Source organism: Nyctereutes procyonoides, unplaced genomic scaffold, assembly GCF_905146905.1.
Source record: "Nyctereutes procyonoides isolate TBG_1078 unplaced genomic scaffold, NYPRO_anot_genome, whole genome shotgun sequence".
Taxonomy (NCBI): Eukaryota; Metazoa; Chordata; class Mammalia; order Carnivora; family Canidae; genus Nyctereutes; species Nyctereutes procyonoides.
Genome location: NW_026575125.1, coordinates 47,253,127 through 47,273,294, shown reverse-complemented (window position 1 = coordinate 47,273,294; position 20,168 = coordinate 47,253,127). Strand labels below are relative to the sequence as shown.

The 20,168-nt window shown below is 41.4% G+C and overlaps 2 protein-coding genes across 8 annotated transcripts; both read left to right on the top strand.

The window, feature by feature from the left end:
• The first annotated feature begins 1,017 nt into the window (after positions 1 to 1,017).
• Positions 1,018 to 2,861, top strand: LOC129518810 (spindlin-2). 4 transcript variants are annotated; one of them, XM_055339070.1, is made up of 2 exons: positions 1,018 to 1,241; positions 1,913 to 2,861. In XM_055339070.1, the coding sequence occupies exon 2, from the start codon at positions 1,915 to 1,917 to the stop codon at positions 2,689 to 2,691; it is 777 nt and encodes a 258-aa protein (XP_055195045.1). In that variant the 5' UTR covers positions 1,018 to 1,241; positions 1,913 to 1,914; the 3' UTR covers positions 2,692 to 2,861. The 4 variants fall into 4 exon arrangements, with proteins under 4 accessions (XP_055195045.1, XP_055195043.1, XP_055195044.1 ...); XM_055339068.1 differs by having other exon boundaries at positions 1,018 to 1,254; XM_055339069.1 differs by having other exon boundaries at positions 1,018 to 1,296.
• A 13,472-nt stretch (positions 2,862 to 16,333) lies between these two features.
• Positions 16,334 to 18,177, top strand: LOC129518798 (spindlin-2). 4 transcript variants are annotated; one of them, XM_055339047.1, is made up of 2 exons: positions 16,334 to 16,557; positions 17,229 to 18,177. In XM_055339047.1, exon 2 carries the CDS (start codon positions 17,231 to 17,233, stop codon positions 18,005 to 18,007), a length of 777 nt encoding a protein of 258 aa, XP_055195022.1. In that variant the 5' UTR covers positions 16,334 to 16,557; positions 17,229 to 17,230; the 3' UTR covers positions 18,008 to 18,177. The 4 variants fall into 4 exon arrangements, with proteins under 4 accessions (XP_055195022.1, XP_055195019.1, XP_055195020.1 ...); XM_055339044.1 differs by having other exon boundaries at positions 16,334 to 16,570; XM_055339045.1 differs by having other exon boundaries at positions 16,334 to 16,612.
• Positions 18,178 to 20,168: the final 1,991 nt, after the last annotated feature.

Sequence of the window (20,168 nt, the reverse complement as noted above, 5' to 3'; positions counted from 1 at the left end):
AGCACCATAATATTGATATTTTACAGAATTATAAAATATTGTTGAAAAATCTATACACAACAAAGGATACAAAAAAGACCCAAAATTGATGCCACTCTATGCAAAACTAGCTAATATTGTTACTAATTGCAATCACATTCAAGAGTACTCCCTCAGTTTAAGACACTATTTCTCCAAAGCAAGATCTGGGAGATCCCTGGGTGGCGCAGTGGTTTGGCGCCTGCCTTTGGCCCAGGGCCCGATCCTGGAGACCCGGGATCGAATCCCACGTCGGGCTCCCAGTGCATGGAGCCTGCTTATCCCTCTGCCTGTGTCTCTGCCTCTCTCTCTCTCTGTGTGTGTGACTATCATAAATAAATAAAAAAAAGCAAGATCTGAGGAGAGCACTTGGCGAGATAAGCACTAAGTGTTATGCTATATGTTGGCAAATTGAACTCCAATAAAAAAAATTTTTTTAAAAAAGATCACCAAAACTAAGACACTTAACCTATTTTGGAAAAACTCTTAGTATATGTATTTCTGTGTATGTGTATACAAAATATTATGCCTGTGTGTTGAGTGATTGGAGAGGTGTGTATTTGGGGTTATGTGTCTGGGCATATGATTATCTGTAAATACATAAAGACGTGTGTATATAGAGAGAATAAATATATATATTGTACAAATGTAAAGGATTACTATATTCATATGTGTTTTGGGTGAGGCATTTCTTGGTCAATTTGTGTGTATAAAAAAAAAGTGTGCAAAATACTTGAAAAAAGAAAAGTCACTCCAGCAGGGGAGATTAGAGGTAGAGCTAGAGAGTCTGAGATGCTGGGGGTACAAAGGAAGAGGAAAGGAAAACCTACAGTTACCAAGGATCCTAATTTGGAAACAGAAAGAGCAGACCAGGAGTTGATTCAGGACTGAGAGGCTGGCAGCCTAGTATTTAGCAGGAAGGGGAGGCCTCTTTAACTACAGGAAACTGAAAGTCTACTCCTATACGGAAAGAGGGAGGAGACTGCGGCGACGGCGGCGGCTGGTGGGAGCCCGATGTGGCAGAGGGGCCGCCGCCGACAGGGAGGCGGGGGGCCCGCGAAGCTCAGAGCTCGGGATACCGCCGCCATCCTCCTCGCCTACCCCGCCACTCTCCTAGACGCGCTCCCCGCCTACGGATCCTTCCCTCCCAGCCTGTGCAAACACCCGGCTCGTCTCCCGCTGATCCTCCTTCGACACAGGCTCACCGCGGAGGCAGCAGCTAGGTGTCCGATTCGGGCACGTGAGGCCCGGGATCCGGGGCGGTGGACACCAGGCAGGGCAAGGCCATTGGTGGGCTCCAGGATGGAGAAGGGGGATGGGATGGGCTCCTGCGGGAGATAAGGGATGGGGGCAAGCGCCGGCTGAGGCTGGAGTGGGGGAGTGCGATGGGAAATAGGAAAGGAGGGTGGCATTAGGAGCCAGGCAAGAAATTGAAGGTGAGCCTGGGGAAGCGAGGGCGCTGGATGCCAGGAAAGCGATCGTGGGTAGACAAGGGGCGTGTGGGCAGCAGGCTGGGGCGCCCAGGACAGGACGACAGTGAGCGCGTGCGGGTCAAAGGCGGTGAAGGGATAGGCGCTTTGCAGGGGATTGAGAGTGGGCGCCAGTGGCGGGTGATGGAGGCAGTGGGCTCTGAACAAGGAGGTAGCCTGCTGCCTCCTGCAGAGTTCCTAACCCCAGCCAGCACCACTGCCGCTGCCGCCCTTCCCCACAGCCTAAAGGAACCTAGGAGGGAGAGCACTTGGCAGGCACGCAGCCAGGATTTCCAGCACTGCTGCCAGGTCCATGGGGAAAATTTAGGTTCTGGCGCTGGGTACACAGACACGTCGCAGTTGGGAGAACTTCACCTTATATCATATTGAATGTTTCTCTCTTGTCTTCTCTCCTCCCCCTGCAGGCATGAAGACCCCCAACGCACCAGAGGCCGAAGGGCAGCAAACCAGGGCAGCTGTGGGCCGGGCCACTGGGTCGGCAAACATGACGAAGAAAAAAGCCTCCCAAAAGAAACAGAGGGGCAGACCTTCCTCCCAGTCCCGCAGGAACATCGTGGGCTGCAGAATTTCACATGGATGGAAGGAAGGTGACGAGCCCATCACCCAGTGGAAAGGAACCGTTCTGGATCAGGTGCCTATAAATCCCTCTCTTTATCTGGTGAAATATGATGGAATTGACTGTGTCTATGGACTGGAACTTCACAGAGATGAAAGAGTTTTGTCTCTTAAAATTCTTTCCGACAGGGTGGCATCATCTCAAGTCAGTGATGCAAACCTTGCAAACACCATAATTGGTAAAGCTGTGGAACATATGTTTGAGGGTGAGCACGGTTCTAAGGATGAATGGAGGGGAATGGTCTTAGCCCAAGCACCTATCATGAAAGCCTGGTTTTATATTACCTATGAGAAAGATCCTGTCTTGTACATGTACCAGCTTCTAGATGATTACAAAGAAGGAGACCTCCGTATCATGCCAGAGTCCAGTGAGTCTCCTCCAGCAGAGAGGGAGCCAGGAGGAGTTGTAGATGGCCTCATAGGTAAACATGTGGAATATACCAAAGAAGATGGCTCCAAACGGATTGGCATGGTCATTCACCAAGTGGAAGCCAAACCCTCTGTGTATTTCATCAAGTTTGATGATGATTTCCATATCTATGTCTATGATTTGGTGAAAAAGTCCTAACTGTCAGGGTAAACCTTGCCACATTTGTGAAAACAAATGTATACTTTGTGGACATGCAAAATAATGTTGCTTTTCAGTGTATTGAAAGCTTAAGGGTCCCTGTTAATTCAACATCTTTGCCAGCATAACTGTTGTTTTGTTCCAAAAAATACAAATTTATGTGGATATGACATGCTGCGTGTAAGGACTTTGTCATGTTGAAAAGATTGGGTGTGTTTGGTGGATGGGGCATGAAAGGAAGGGACAGCTGTAAATGCAGGCTGTGAATAAAGTTCAGCTAGTATCATAATCAGTCATCTAAAAATGGAATAGGACTTAGCCGGTCTGTCTAGAGAGGGGGGAGGAGAAGGAACTAGAGATGGGCCATGGGGAGAGGGAGTAGGGAAGGTGACTCCTTAAGGAAGAGGTGGGGCAGGGCCCAAAATGGAGAGGCTCTTCTGAGGGAGGGATGACCTAAGAGAGAGGCACCCAACTGAGAAGGGGTGGAGAATAACAGAGGGAGAATGAGATCTTGGGCTTAGAGGGCCTAGAGGAAAGCAGGCAGAATACCTTGAGTGGAGAGGGACACAAAGAGAGAGGGCAAAGGATACTCAAAGGGAGGGTCTATGCGTGAGTAAGGAGACAGAAAGGGAGGAACACTGAGGAAGAAAGAATTCCAAGGAGAAAGACTGACAGAGGAAGTGAGAACACAGAAAAGGAGGTGTGGGGAGTGGGACCCGTGAGAAATGGGAAGGCCCAGGAAAAAGTTGGACTTCTGGCAGTATCCATATTTTCCTCCCTGGCTCTGTGCAGAAAGGATGTGACAGCTGTCAGAGAACCAAATGGAGCGAAAGTTCCCTAGAATGGCATTTTGACAGGGATGACTCAAGAGTTAGGCAGGGCCAACCGTATACCTAAAAGGCTTTTCTTACTTCAGGGAGCTCATGCCGCACCTGCTGAGTAGAGCCCCAAGCTCAGCCTAGACACTCTGACCTGACCCCCCGTGAGCAGGGGGCTGTGAGTAGCCTCCTCACTTTTCCCAGAGGACCCAGGTACAGTAAATCTTGGACCTGAAGGTCTTGGTTCATTTACCTTACACTGGATAAATAGTTCTTATGGAGACTGGGTCATGGGGCTGCTCAGGACTTAAGAGATGTGCCATCTTGCATTTGGAAAGTATTTTATCCAAAAAAAATGGGACCTTGCTGAACAAAGGTACAGGAGTCCCCTCGCTGTTCTTTCTCCTACTGGACTGTGCTTTGCCTCACTATAGAGGAGGGGCATCAGAGGATTGAGCCTAACGTTTCTCTCCAGGACATGGGGAGTTCTAGGCAGTCCGTGCTTCTTTCAGCAGCTGCCTGAAACCACAGGTGGCTCCACCCAGTGCTTCGCTGGATGGAGGTCTGCTGCCTCCAGAAGCCCCATTCACGCTATCCCCCCAACAAATCTGGCAGCTACCAACCCTTCACAGGTACACCCTGGCCAGTCCAGCACACAGAGAAGCTGTGATGGAAGTTTGTGCAACTCTGTTTCCAGGTGAGATGGATGGCATGGGGCAGTCGGCTAACTCCTTCAACTGTATGATGCCACCTAGAGGGACAGTCATTGGTGGGGAGAGGGTGCAATAACCCCAATAAAGTCCCTCAAAGATACGGTGCCCCAACACATGGGCCTAAGTCCTCTTTTTCTCCTCCTTGCCCTTCCCCAGTCCTGCTGTGGAAGGTCCCTTCAAGACCCTCTCTGGTCTCCCCACTTCACACTTCACTAAAATATACCCCCACCCTCAAAGGAAGAGTTAAGGTGACCCCACTGCCCAGGCTTCCCTAACTCCATACACAGTGGGGTGAGGAGGGTAGCTGTTGGCAGGGAGCTTTCAGAAGTCCCAAAAAAAGGTGGTAATTCCAGTTCATTCTCTTCGCACAACATGGCCTGAAACTGTTTGCCTGAAGTATTACACAAGGCAAACCCACCTTGCAGGAATTCATTTTCTTTCTTTCATATACCAGAAAATTTAGTCTAGCAAAAACACCTGCAGGCCACCCATGGGCCGATTTCAGCCAGCTGCCATGTTTTGTTTGATCCCGGTGTTTTTATTGTTTTCTATTTTAAAATCAGCTACTTGGACACTTGGGAGATTTCACATTACAAAAATCCATATTTCTGGCCCACCTTAAACCAAACCAAATCAAACCAAACCAAACCAAACCAAACCAAACCAAACTGAGGATTAGGGCCCACATTCCAACAAGGATACAAGCAGCTGGGTCTGAGGAAGAGCTCAGCCCATTTTAGACTGAATGCTCTCTCAAACTAGCCATGTCCCCAGCTGGCCTGATTCACTCTAATACAATTCCCAGTTGTCCCCTGAAGGCATTTGCATTTGTAGCTTGGGGCTAGACCCAGGGGAAACTGCCTAGCTCTACTTTTGGCTTAAGCTGACCCCATTTGCTTTTTAACTCATTTGCTTTATCTTTATCCCACAAATACTTACTTTAGGTGGGCTCTCTGCCAGGCAATCTTCAGGCACGGGTACTGGTGATAAGGTAATGAACCAAATAAACAGATAAAACAATGGTAGAGCTTTAATTTTAGTGTGGGAGACAGACAGTAGCCAAGACACAGTAGGTGAAATGTAAAGTATTCTCAAAGGGATAAGTGTTAAGAAAGGAAAAATAAAGCAAAGGATGTGGGATTGGAATTCTAGGTGGGAGGCTGAAATTGGATAGATAGAGTCCAGGGAAGGCCTCACTGAGACCATGGCTTTTGAGTAGTAAAGACCTGAAGGCAGAGAGAAGATGGGCCCTGTGGCTCTCCAGGGAAGGAGCATGCCAGGTAGAGGGACAGCAAGGCAGGAGTAAGCCTGACATGCTCAAGGAACACTGAGGATACCAGCATGGCTAGAGCCAAGTGAGCAAGGAATAGGCTATCAGGAAGTGAGTTCAGAGAGGTGATGGGGATCTGGCAGAAGCTGAGAGGTAGCTTAGAGCCTTGCAAGTCTTAGAATGGAATTTGGTTTTTATGCTGAGTGTGATGGGGAGCCATTCGAGTATTTTGAACATAGGCACGACATGATTTCCCTCATATTTTAACAGGAAAACTCTTGCAACTCTGAAGGCTTGTCTGTTTGGACTTCAAAGAAGAACAGGTAGGTCTTCTATGTCAAGGAAACAGAGTAGAGACATAGAAATAAATTTTCACATAGAAACTTGAATCATAACAGAGATGACATATCTGGTGAATGAGGAAAAAACATTTGAATCAACAAATGTTTCAGGGTTAATGTGTTTTCTGTTTGCCAATAAGTAAATTTTAATCTGGTTATTACATATTACCCTCAAATTTCAAATGGAAAATAATTAATACTTAAATTTAGAAAATATCATTTGTAAGAAAATATATTCTCCCCTGTAGAAATGGGGGGAAAAGTTTACTTAAAAGCAGAAATCCAGAGATATTGAAAAATTTGATAAATGTGATTTTATAAAGATATGAATTTTTCTAATTTCAAAAATCATTGTATACAAAATGGAATAAAATAAGTTTAGGGCAAACTTTGATAGTTAAAATGAATCAATAAAATATATATAAAATGAGAATAAAACAAACAGTTCTTAGAGAACTTGGGAAAAATATTAACAAACATATCACAAAATTGGAGATCCTATGGTCAATCAACATGCTTTATTTTAATCTGCTTCCCATATTTTTTTTCTTTTCCATAACATATGTTCTCTCCCAAAATTCTCTATAATCTCCTTAATTAATAAGGGTTTTTTGCCCTTGTCAGAATATAAGCTCTATAATGTATGGTTTTCCTTCCTTTTTTTTTTTCATTTATATATCTCAAAGAATTAAAATAGTATCTGGCATATAGTAGGTGCTTAGGAATTATTTCTTGACTTTGTTTCTCACCAGTAAACAATGAAGTGGAAACTAAAATGATAAAGAATTTCATATGCATCAGATCAGCAATTTGTATGAAGTTTGAAAATATGTGTTGTTAACGAGATAAATAAGTGGGAGATCCTATACCCTGTTGGTGGGAATTCAGTTGGAGATAAGGTTGCCATTATCTAGTGGGTTTGAAGATGGCATATTTAGAGGTTTGTCCTTTTTTACTTTATAGGAAGACAATTCTGTATTGATCTCTCATGTTTCTGCACGTTTTGCAAGCAAGGCACTAAATCATTTTGGTTGTGTGTTACATTCCTTTGAAGGAGGTGTGAATACCAAATATGTTTGTAAGATGGGATAGTATTTCTCTGTGTAGCAATGGTCAGGGATGCTTAACTGAAATCTAATAAATATTAATGTCTCCTTCCAGAGAAAAACATTTAAAAAGGAATATTTACTACTCATTATAAATATTAGGTTAATTAAAATGGTTTCCTTTCCTCTAATGTAGTCTACTGTATACCCTGTTGTATGTGGGTCTCAGGAATGTAGAGTTAAATTGCTGATCCTCTTTTTTTTGGTATATATTTTTTATTGGAGTTCGATATGCCAACAATAGCATAAACACCGAGTGCTCATCCCGTCAGGAGCCCCCCTCAGTGCCCATCACCCACTCACCCCAACCCCCCGCCCAGCTCCCTTTCCACCACCCCTTGTTCGTTTCCCAGAGTTAGGAGTCTCTCATGTTCTGTCATCCTCTCTGATATTTCCCACTCATTTTCTCTCCTTTCCCCTTTATTCCTTTTCACTATTTTTTATATTCCCCAAATGAATGAGACCATATAAGGTTTGTCCTTCTCCGATTGACTTACTTCACTCAGCATAATATCCTCCAGTTCCATCCACGTCGAAGCAAATGGTGGGTATTTGTCGTTTCTAATGGCTGAGTAATATTCCATTGTATACATAAACCACATCTCCTTTATCCATTCATCTTTCGATGGACACCGAGGCTCCTTCCACAGTTTGGCTAGTGTGGACATTGCTGCTATAAACATCGGGGTGCAGGTGTCCCGGCGTTTCATTGCATCTGTATCTTTGGGGTAAATCCCCAGCAGTGCAATTGCTGGGTCGTAGGGCAGATCTACTTTTAACTCTTTGAGGAACCTCCACACAGTTTTCTGGATACATTTTGAAGCATAACCTGTATAATTTTTTTCTTAGAGAAGATACCTGTTTGAAGAGAAATAGAGGTGGGGTCCATGACAACACAAGATTACATATTTTCTGATACCCTTGAGTCAAATAACATCTCGAGAAACAATAAATGAAGCATTTGGGCTCTTACTGCCTCAGGTTGTGTGTATGATGCTGATGTAATGACCTCCTGGAGAATGAGAAACTGACCACAAAATCTTATGTAAATTTTTATTCTCAGCTTTACCTCCTTGCTAGTTCTTCTGTTGAAAACAAGTGAGAACTAAAGGATGCTATCATGGTAATGGGCAGCAGGTACCCAAACATTTTGTCATGGATTTAAAATAGCGAGTATAGGATTTAATAGATAGTATAGGATAATTGGCTGTTCAAAAGCAGGCAGGATTTAGACAGGTCTTGAACTAGTACTGTGTCTGAGTAATGGACAGAGACCTATACTAATATAGAATTATTCAAAGTTCATTGCCTAGGTCACATCTCATTCCCTATTTCACAGGCCCAAGTGATCTTGTCCTTTCTGAGTAGAAGTTTAAAATGGAGGTCGTATGGTATTAGTGATTTAATATTAGTGATGAGATCACACAGTCAGTCTTGTTTTTTTTTTTATGTATTAATGTTAAAGAGATATGATCAGAGTCTCCCAACCCTTTCCCCTAGGTCATTATTGGAAACAATTGCAAAGTACCACTTTGGAATCCCAATAGTCTTCCTGTCTTAGAGATGACAATGCATTTCCTAATAACCCATTTCCTGTAACTATATTAGAGAAGTGATGCAATGTCCTGGTATGCCCATAAAGGTTATTCCTTCACTCTCATATTAAAATTGTGCCACAGCTCAACATAATGTTTTGGTTGATATTTCAGAATACTGATAAATAAAATCAATTTGTAACCATTTGAGGACAAGCACAATAATTACACAAATGGAGGTTAAAGTATCTCCTTTATAATTGATAAAAGCTGGATGTTTAGCCATGAGGCCACAAGGACTTCCTCATACTTTACCTAGTCACAGGCAGAACTGGATAACTGCGGCCTCTCTGATAGACAGGTGCCCATGGCCTGCAAAGCTTATTATGTGTTTGAGTATAAATTGGAGTACATCTTCTGCCTAAGAAAGATAAATCCAAGAGACAACTCAAAAGGTTTCTTACAGGGGATCCCTGGGTGGCTCAGCGATTTAGCGCCTGCCTTTGGCCCAGGGCGCGATCCTGGAGTCCCTGGATCGAGTCCCGCATTGGGCTCCCGGCATGGAGGCTGCTTCTCCCTCTGCCTGTGTCTCTGCCTCTCTCTTTCTCTCTTTCTCTCTCTCTCTCTCTCTCTCTCTCTCTCTGTCTATCATAAATAAGTAAAAATAAATCTTTAAAAAAAAGTTTCTTACATATCCAACTCCTAACAAACACCAATTAAAGAAGTCATTGGGAGATATGAGGCCAGGGGAATGAGGGTCCTATTTGACAACTATTATACATAGACTTGGCAGAAGAATGAAAATGAATTGTCTTTTAAAAAAAAAATGCTTATTGAAGTACATCACTGACACATTATATTAATTTCAGGTATACAAATTAGTAATTTGATATTTGTGTATATTGTGAAATGATCACACATAGTTACAATTTTTTCCTTGTGATGAGAACTTTTAAGATCTACTCTCTTAGCAACTTTTAGATATGCAATGCAATACATTGTGCATACTACATCCCCATGACTTATTTTATAATTGGAAGTTTGTAGATTTTGAACCCTTTCAAACATTTTGCCCACAATTTCTTATCTTTGTGCAGTTAACATATTGTACAACATGCTGAACATAATTTTCAATGGATTATAATTTACGGGAATAATATTTAAAATATTAAATATTTAAAAAACATAATCATGTTATTTGTTATATATTAATATAATTATATACTTATTAATATATAACAATTTTTAATTATGGAGGCAATGCCCTTTTCCCTCCAACCTGCCAAAGCATCGGGTCATGTGTTTACTGTTTCTGCTTTCTGTTCTCTGTTCATTGTTGGTCCCTGGGGATTTTCCTGACACTCTTTAAAGCTCAGCAATATATTAAATAGGTGATCTGTCATATTTTAGCTATCATTTTAAAGTGATTTTAATGAAAGAGTATTTCTCTATCCACATTTTAATCTCTTTTAAGTCAGGGGTTAATTAGGCACTCCTTCGGACAACCAGTGGCACAGTTCTTTCCCTTGGTGACGGAGATATGAGGATTATAGGGAAATCAGAGAAGTCATACCCACATTTTAAGAGGGCTATTCTTCAATATCTGCTGTTGCTCCTTTAATGAATGAAATAGGCAGTTCACAGTTTATCTCGGAAGCCTCTCAAATTGATTTTAAAAACACATTAAATTTCTTATTATTTAATAATTTTTAAAAAATTTAAAATATTTCATTTTATATTTTATTCATATATTTATATTATATTTATATAATATACTAATACATTTATAATGTATAAATATATAATTTATTATATAAAACATAAAAATTTATTATATAAATTCTATAATATATTAACATATAATTAGTTAACATATATAATATAATAACATATAATATAATATATGCATTATGTAATGCATTATTTTATTAATATAATTATTCTATAATTATATAATTATTAATACAATAATGAATGTATTATATATTATATATAGTATATAATATATAGAATAAGTATTATATATTAAGTATATAATTATATTAATATATAACAAATAACATGATTATGTAGATATTATAGACTTATATAATTAATCCTATAATTATTAACATTATGTATTAATATTTTAGGTTTATTTAGGTTTATATTTATGTTTTCTTGGATATATATAATACATATTATATATAGTATAAAATTCTATTAATACAAATATATTTGTATTTTAATATATTAATAGAAGGTAAGTCCTTATCCCTGATTAAATTGGGAGTAGGGAACTAAGGTCTCCTTGCCTTTCCTTCAATTCTCCAATTAATTGGCAGTGATCTTTTAAACATGTAAATGAAATTATATTTAAAACTTAAAACTCTCCAAAGGCTTCCTATTACAGTTGATATCCAATCCAATATTCTTGTTTTACCCTGCAATCCCTAGACCAGCATTCTCAACTCGAATGGTATTGCTTCCAAACAGAGAGAAAATTGATCCCTTGTATGGGAGGTGAAAAAAATCTTACCTGTTACAATGGTTTGTGATCCTCCAAAGCTCAATTGTATCTGACAAATCTTAGTTTTAAAATTATTCTCAATGGTTTTCTTGGATATCCCATGGACAACACTGATGTTGAGTTCATGGAAGATATACAAAATGTATGCAGGATCAGTGTTATAAAACCATACTAAATAGGTGGCTGTGATTGGAGTCATATCATGAGAAGTGGCCTATATGCCTATTGGCTCCCTTGACTATCTTTACATTTTATCCTCCATGCCTTTGTGTGTAATGTGGGCTTTGAGAATTAAAACAGCATATATTTAATTCTACAAAAGTCCAACTCATTTATGCCAAATGATGCAAAGAAAAAAACTGTCAGTAATATATATAAATAGCGGCTAGTTAAAACGTATTATCAAGCCAAAGTTAAAAGTTGAGAGGACTAAAAATTACTTTTAAAAAATTATTTTTTGTATATTTTATTGGAGTTCGATTTGCCAACATATAGTAACAAAAATAAAACCGTGTCAGGAAATATTAGTCATTTTTGAATATATGCAAGAACAAAAAAACCCTAGCTGAAAGGCATAGTTTTCTTTTTTTTTTAAGAAAGGTAAAGCACGTATCTGAAAATTGAGCCTGTAATACAATTGCTTTTTCCAACAGAATTATAGCATAATTACTGAAGGGCCTATATATTTTATACTGTTCTGTTAGGACTTTCTAATATTCTTTATCCTTGAGAAGATTTTACTACAATGAACTCAGAACAGGGGTCACAGTTCACATATTTGACAAAAAAGTACAAAAGTAATAATATTAAATGGAAAATGCAACTACATTTCACAGAATAATGTAGTACCACCCTAAACAATTACTTTGGTTATGCTAATTCATCACCTAAGCCATCCAAGATTTGATTAGATAAATAATTCAGTAATGTACACTACAAAACTACCTACTCCCATGAAAAGGTGTTTATTTTTAGTTACAGGTTCATAGAATCTTTTGGATCTTTATATTCCCTAGCCTTTTTAGTAGAAGCAAAGTGAATAACATATCTATCCTGTCTAAAAATATGTAGTTGATTATATATATCAAGTAAAACGTACTTCAAAGAGCTTTTTGCCATCCACCAAAAAGAGGAAATGTCATTATAAGGAATTAGTTATATTTAAGTAAAAGCTTTCAGGAAAAATTTAAAATACTAATGATGAAAAAATTAAATACCTGTATTTCAACACTCAGTTTCTTTTCTAAAATGTCAATCTCTGTTTGTTGTCCTATATATGTAAATTGGACTGGTTCAATTTGGACTATTTATGGTGGGAATTTTAAACTTAAGCTTGGGTAAAAAAAAGGCTGTATCAATATTTGTCATGCCAGAAAATTTATGACTCAAACTTGTGGAGATTATTAAACTTCGGGCTGACAAAAAATAGTTTTTGAATTATTTTGCTTCTGTTGGAAAAATAGTCTTCAAATTATTTTTAAAATATGGTGATAGTGATATGTGTATAAATTTACAATTTGCATATCTGAATTTTATACATTGTAATTTTGTAGGTAAATAAATTCGATTGCAATCTCTCAACAAATAAGTTGAGTTAGACATTAGTAGCTTCCTAAGTTTTAACTTCTATCTTCAAATTTTACTTAATCTTATATCAAGCTTGCTGTTTTTATGTATGTGTTTTTATATATGATGGAGACACAAGGGCAGTCCGGGTGGCTCAGCGGTTTAGCGCCACCTTCAGTGTGATCCTGGAGACCCAGGATCCAGTCCCACGTGGGGCTCCCTACATGGAGCCTGCTTCTTCCTCTGCCTGTGTCTCTGCCTCTCTCTCTCTCCATGTCTCTCATGAATAAATAAACAAAATCTTTAAAAAAATAAATAAATATATTTTTTTCTATCTCATTATTTGGAGTCAGAAGTAGGACTCCAGAAATGGGTATTATCAGCAGCAAATGATCAAAGGGCTCAGAGTATTCCCATTCCCCCTTTGTTATCTTCATTATGCTAGTTTTGCCCTCAAACTGGTTACAGAGATTCCAAGGGTTATATATAACAAGCATTATATGGTCTCATTCATTTGGGGAATATAAAAAATAGTGAAAGGGAATAAAGGGGAAAGGAGAAAAATAAGTGGGAAATATCAGAAAGGGAGACAGAACATGAAAGACTCCTAACTCTGGGAAATGAACTAGGGGTGGTGGAAGGGGAGGTGGGTGGGGGGTGGGGGTGGCTGGTGACGGGCACTGAGGTGGGCGCTGACGGGATGAGCACTGAGTGTTATTCTATACGTTGGCAAATTGAACACAAATAAAAAATAAATCTATTTAAAAAATGAAAGTAAAATAAATAAATAAATAAATGACACAGCATCCTAAAAAATAAAAGGAAACATCATTTCTTGTTTCTTAAGAGGAAAGACAACTTTTTCAGAGCACTGCAAAAGATATATTACTATATTTAATTGGCCAGGATTAGATCATATGCCAAATGCTAAATCAATCACTTGCAGGAGGACTATTACCATGATTAGCTTAGAGTAACTTTGGGATCATTAGGATAACAATCTCCCTTTTTTGCTTTTCTTGACTCTGATCTCTGTGCTGCTTACATGATTAATAGAGCAACTTGATCTTCATATCCTCTCAGGTTCACTTATGCCCAATGGAAAAGATCATCTACCTCATATCCAGAAGACTGCAAAATACCATTGTGCCTCATTGTCTCTGACTAGGTTATGTGCCTACTCCTAAAACAATCACTCTAATGGTATTTCAGTGCTCTGGAAGGTTACACTTAAGTTGTTCCAAAGAGGAAAATGAAGGCACTATTACCAGAAGAACTGTGATTGGATGCTAGGCTGCAATTCCAAATGATGTTGCAATTCAACACATTTTGCTGCTCAGAATTTATACGAACCTTTCTTGTCATATATGCTCATTCAAAAATGTCTCCACAAAAGTGTTCTTTCATCAATTACTGATGGAATGGGAATTGTTATCAGGTTTGGAAAATACCTTTGCAAGAGTAACTGCTATTTTAACTTCTAAGGCAATAGATTAGTTTGACTGTTTTTGAAGTTTAAATAAATTGTAAAGAAAACTGTGTGCCCTTTTGTTGTCTTCATTTCAACATACTTGTAAGATTTATTCATGTTGTTAAATGTGGTTGTAGTCTCATTGTATGAATATACCAAAACATATACAGTCTACTGCTGATGGACATTTGGGTGATTTCCAGTTTAGAGCTATTATACATGGTTGAACACATATATTTTATAATAAATTATTGGTCTTTGGATTTTAGTGATAAGAACCAGTAAGTCAAGAAACATTCATTGAAGAAACAGAAACTGGATGAAATGGCAAAAACTAAATCTGCCAAGGCAACTGAAAACTAAGAATAGAGAAAATAATTACCCACCTAAGATATAGGGGAAAAGAGGTTCAAGAGAGAAACAGTGAGTTTGGTGAATGTTTTTCTCTTGGGGAAATTAATCCATTCTAGAAAGAACTGCTAAAAGGCTTAGAGCTCAGAAGACGTTATGACTATGTTGAAGCTAAAGATACAGAAATTGGAGCCCAGAGCCCTGGTAAGCCCCTTTCACTTTTGGTTGGGATGCCAGGCATAATATCCCAGGAGTAAGGGTTAATCAGAACTAAATAAACCCTTACATAAAGGAAAGTGTATCTGCAAATAGTTGTCCAAAAACATTGTATGAACTTTCATTTTCATCAGCACTACATGTGAAACTCTTTTCTCATGCTCAATGACATTAATATTTTAATGCTTTCTCATTGATTGTTGAGTCAAGATTTTTATTGATCCTATTCTCCCTTTTAGGAATTATTTTATTGTTTTAAGCTTATTCTGTTAACATGCAGCCCATCAAATGATTCAGTAACTATTCACTTGATTCAGTACCTATTAAATATTCATATTGTTCACCTCTCTCTGGTTTGTGCATTTGCTTTTTCTTGGGTTTTATTATTCTTCATTTTAAATTTTAACAAATAAATTTTGATATGGGAGTAAATTTAGTGTAAGTTTTCCCCAGATATTTAAAGAATTATTTCACATCTCTTAAAGAATATCCAATCTTTCTCCACTGAATTGTAAAACCATTACTTTCCTCATTTTTTGTAAAGTTATTTTTTTCCAAAGGTGTCCTTTTGGATAAATAGATCATATTACCAGTTATGGTGGAAACATTGTACTAGATGTAGAGTAATGAGAGAAAAGTTAACTGCGGTCACTGTAAAATTGAGTTTTATAGAATGATGACCAGACATATAATAGGTGCTCAATAAATATTTCTCGAATAAATGAGAGAAATAATGGTTTCAAAAATATCTAATGTCCTGAGAGAATCCTTACTCCATATAGAAAAGAACAGGACAGGCAGCCCAAGTGGCTCAGTGGTTTAGTGCCACCTTCAGCCCAGGGTGTGATCCTGGAGACCAGGGATCAAATCCCCATTGTTGGGCTCCCTGCATGGAGCCTGCTTCTCCTTCTGCCTGTGTCTCTGCCTCTCTCTCTCTCTCTGTCTCTCATGAATAAATAAATTTTTAAAAAATCAAAAAAAAGAATAGGACATGAAATTGCTTGTGGAAAATTATCCCAGTTTTGTAAAAGCCTAGAAAAATGACAAAAAGAAATAATGAGTATTAATATTTTTGCTGTGAGGCCTGGCAATGGGAGCTGGAATGAATTGCATTTGATTATTTTTTTCACATCAAATTGCTGAAATTTAGTGTTAACATCGTGAAAAAAATTCATTTGCAATATGGTAAAAGAAGAAAGAAAAAAGAAAAAAGGAAGAGAAAGAAAGAATGAATGAAAAGAAAAAGAAAATTCTCTAAGAAGTAAAATCCAGGAATAAGCAGTCAGAAAAAAAATTACAGAGACTAGGTAAAGATGGCAGACTGAGAACTAACATATTTCTCTGTTCCCACGACATCCTTGTGAATTATTTAAAAAGCAGATCTATGTATAAAGAATAAGTACATAGGGGTCCTGGGAAGAAGAAAACACTAATTCCTGGAAGAAGAAAACAAATGGGGCAAGGGGCACTGAGAGGGTGGAGTTGGAGGTGAGCACAGGAACTAAAAGGACCAGAAACAGGGAGGGGAGAGAAGGGGTAATCAGGAAAGGGCGGGTAGCTAAGGGCTCCGAGACTCCTTTATGAAACCGCCCGAAACCTGAGAACAAGTGCAACTCCCTGGCCAAAGGTAGTGGGCTTAAGAGTTGGGGGAGGGAAGTAACAAGCAGTCTGGCAGGAAGGGGAGGCCTCACTCCTGGCAGGAAGCTGCGCTACGGAAAGAGGGAGGAGACTGCGGCGACGGCGGCGGCTGGTGGGAGCCCGATGTGGCAGAGGGGCCGCCGCCGACAGGGAGGCGGGGGGCCCGCGAAGCTCAGAGCTCGGGATACCGCCGCCATCCTCCTCGCTTACCCCGCCACTCTCCTAGACGCGCTCCCCGCCTACGGATCCTTCCCTCCCAGCCTGTGCAAACACCCGGCTCGTCTCCCGCTGATCCTCCTTCGACACAGGCTCACCGCGGAGGCAGCAGCTAGGTGTCCGATTCGGGCACGTGAGGCCCGGGATCCGGGGCGGTGGACACCAGGCAGGGCAAGGCCATTGGTGGGCTCCAGGATGGAGAAGGGGGATGGGATGGGCTCCTGCGGGAGATAAGGGATGGGGGCAAGCGCCGGCTGAGGCTGGAGTGGGGGAGTGCGATGGGAAATAGGAAAGGAGGGTGGCATTAGGAGCCAGGCAAGAAATTGAAGGTGAGCCTGGGGAAGCGAGGGCGCTGGATGCCAGGAAAGCGATCGTGGGTAGACAAGGGGCGTGTGGGCAGCAGGCTGGGGCGCCCAGGACAGGACGACAGTGAGCGCGTGCGGGTCAAAGGCGGTGAAGGGATAGGCGCTTTGCAGGGGATTGAGAGTGGGCGCCAGTGGCGGGTGATGGAGGCAGTGGGCTCTGAACAAGGAGGTAGCCTGCTGCCTCCTGCAGAGTTCCTAACCCCAGCCAGCACCACTGCCGCTGCCGCCCTTCCCCACAGCCTAAAGGAACCTAGGAGGGAGAGCACTTGGCAGGCACGCAGCCAGGATTTCCAGCACTGCTGCCAGGTCCATGGGGAAAATTTAGGTTCTGGCGCTGGGTACACAGACACGTCGCAGTTGGGAGAACTTCACCTTATATCATATTGAATGTTTCTCTCTTGTCTTCTCTCCTCCCCCTGCAGGCATGAAGACCCCCAACGCACCAGAGGCCGAAGGGCAGCAAACCAGGGCAGCTGTGGGCCGGGCCACTGGGTCGGCAAACATGACGAAGAAAAAAGCCTCCCAAAAGAAACAGAGGGGCAGACCTTCCTCCCAGTCCCGCAGGAACATCGTGGGCTGCAGAATTTCACATGGATGGAAGGAAGGTGACGAGCCCATCACCCAGTGGAAAGGAACCGTTCTGGATCAGGTGCCTATAAATCCCTCTCTTTATCTGGTGAAATATGATGGAATTGACTGTGTCTATGGACTGGAACTTCACAGAGATGAAAGAGTTTTGTCTCTTAAAATTCTTTCCGACAGGGTGGCATCATCTCAAGTCAGTGATGCAAACCTTGCAAACACCATAATTGGTAAAGCTGTGGAACATATGTTTGAGGGTGAGCACGGTTCTAAGGATGAATGGAGGGGAATGGTCTTAGCCCAAGCACCTATCATGAAAGCCTGGTTTTATATTACCTATGAGAAAGATCCTGTCTTGTACATGTACCAGCTTCTAGATGATTACAAAGAAGGAGACCTCCGTATCATGCCAGAGTCCAGTGAGTCTCCTCCAGCAGAGAGGGAGCCAGGAGGAGTTGTAGATGGCCTCATAGGTAAACATGTGGAATATACCAAAGAAGATGGCTCCAAACGGATTGGCATGGTCATTCACCAAGTGGAAGCCAAACCCTCTGTGTATTTCATCAAGTTTGATGATGATTTCCATATCTATGTCTATGATTTGGTGAAAAAGTCCTAACTGTCAGGGTAAACCTTGCCACATTTGTGAAAACAAATGTATACTTTGTGGACATGCAAAATAATGTTGCTTTTCAGTGTATTGAAAGCTTAAGGGTCCCTGTTAATTCAACATCTTTGCCAGCATAACTGTTGTTTTGTTCCAAAAAATACAAATTTATGTGGATATGACATGCTGCGTGTAAGGACTTTGTCATGTTGAAAAGATTGGGTGTGTTTGGTGGATGGGGCATGAAAGGAAGGGACAGCTGTAAATGCAGGCTGTGAATAAAGTTCAGCTAGTATCATAATCAGTCATCTAAAAATGGAATAGGACTTAGCCGGTCTGTCTAGAGAGGGGGGAGGAGAAGGAACTAGAGATGGGCCATGGGGAGAGGGAGTAGGGAAGGTGACTCCTTAAGGAAGAGGTGGGGCAGGGCCCAAAATGGAGAGGCTCTTCTGAGGGAGGGATGACCTAAGAGAGAGGCACCCAACTGAGAAGGGGTGGAGAATAACAGAGGGAGAATGAGATCTTGGGCTTAGAGGGCCTAGAGGAAAGCAGGCAGAATACCTTGAGTGGAGAGGGACACAAAGAGAGAGGGCAAAGGATACTCAAAGGGAGGGTCTATGCGTGAGTAAGGAGACAGAAAGGGAGGAACACTGAGGAAGAAAGAATTCCAAGGAGAAAGACTGACAGAGGAAGTGAGAACACAGAAAAGGAGGTGTGGGGAGTGGGACCCGTGAGAAATGGGAAGGCCCAGGAAAAAGTTGGACTTCTGGCAGTATCCATATTTTCCTCCCTGGCTCTGTGCAGAAAGGATGTGACAGCTGTCAGAGAACCAAATGGAGCGAAAGTTCCCTAGAATGGCATTTTGACAGGGATGACTCAAGAGTTAGGCAGGGCCAACCGTATACCTAAAAGGCTTTTCTTACTTCAGGGAGCTCATGCCGCACCTGCTGAGTAGAGCCCCAAGCTCAGCCTAGACACTCTGACCTGACCCCCCGTGAGCAGGGGGCTGTGAGTAGCCTCCTCACTTTTCCCAGAGGACCCAGGTACAGTAAATCTTGGACCTGAAGGTCTTGGTTCATTTACCTTACACTGGATAAATAGTTCTTATGGAGACTGGGTCATGGGGCTGCTCAGGACTTAAGAGATGTGCCATCTTGCATTTGGAAAGTATTTTATCCAAAAAAAATGGGACCTTGCTGAACAAAGGTACAGGAGTCCCCTCGCTGTTCTTTCTCCTACTGGACTGTGCTTTGCCTCACTATAGAGGAGGGGCATCAGAGGATTGAGCCTAACGTTTCTCTCCAGGACATGGGGAGTTCTAGGCAGTCCGTGCTTCTTTCAGCAGCTGCCTGAAACCACAGGTGGCTCCACCCAGTGCTTCGCTGGATGGAGGTCTGCTGCCTCCAGAAGCCCCATTCACGCTATCCCCCCAACAAATCTGGCAGCTACCAACCCTTCACAGGTACACCCTGGCCAGTCCAGCACACAGAGAAGCTGTGATGGAAGTTTGTGCAACTCTGTTTCCAGGTGAGATGGATGGCATGGGGCAGTCGGCTAACTCCTTCAACTGTATGATGCCACCTAGAGGGACAGTCATTGGTGGGGAGAGGGTGCAATAACCCCAATAAAGTCCCTCAAAGATACGGTGCCCCAACACATGGGCCTAAGTCCTCTTTTTCTCCTCCTTGCCCTTCCCCAGTCCTGCTGTGGAAGGTCCCTTCAAGACCCTCTCTGGTCTCCCCACTTCACACTTCACTAAAATATACCCCCACCCTCAAAGGAAGAGTTAAGGTGACCCCACTGCCCAGGCTTCCCTAACTCCATACACAGTGGGGTGAGGAGGGTAGCTGTTGGCAGGGAGCTTTCAGAAGTCCCAAAAAAAGGTGGTAATTCCAGTTCATTCTCTTCGCACAACATGGCCTGAAACTGTTTGCCTGAAGTATTACACAAGGCAAACCCACCTTGCAGGAATTCATTTTCTTTCTTTCATATACCAGAAAATTTAGTCTAGCAAAAACACCTGCAGGCCACCCATGGGCCGATTTCAGCCAGCTGCCATGTTTTGTTTGATCCCGGTGTTTTTATTGTTTTCTATTTTAAAATCAGCTACTTGGACACTTGGGAGATTTCACATTACAAAAATCCATATTTCTGGCCCACCTTAAACCAAACC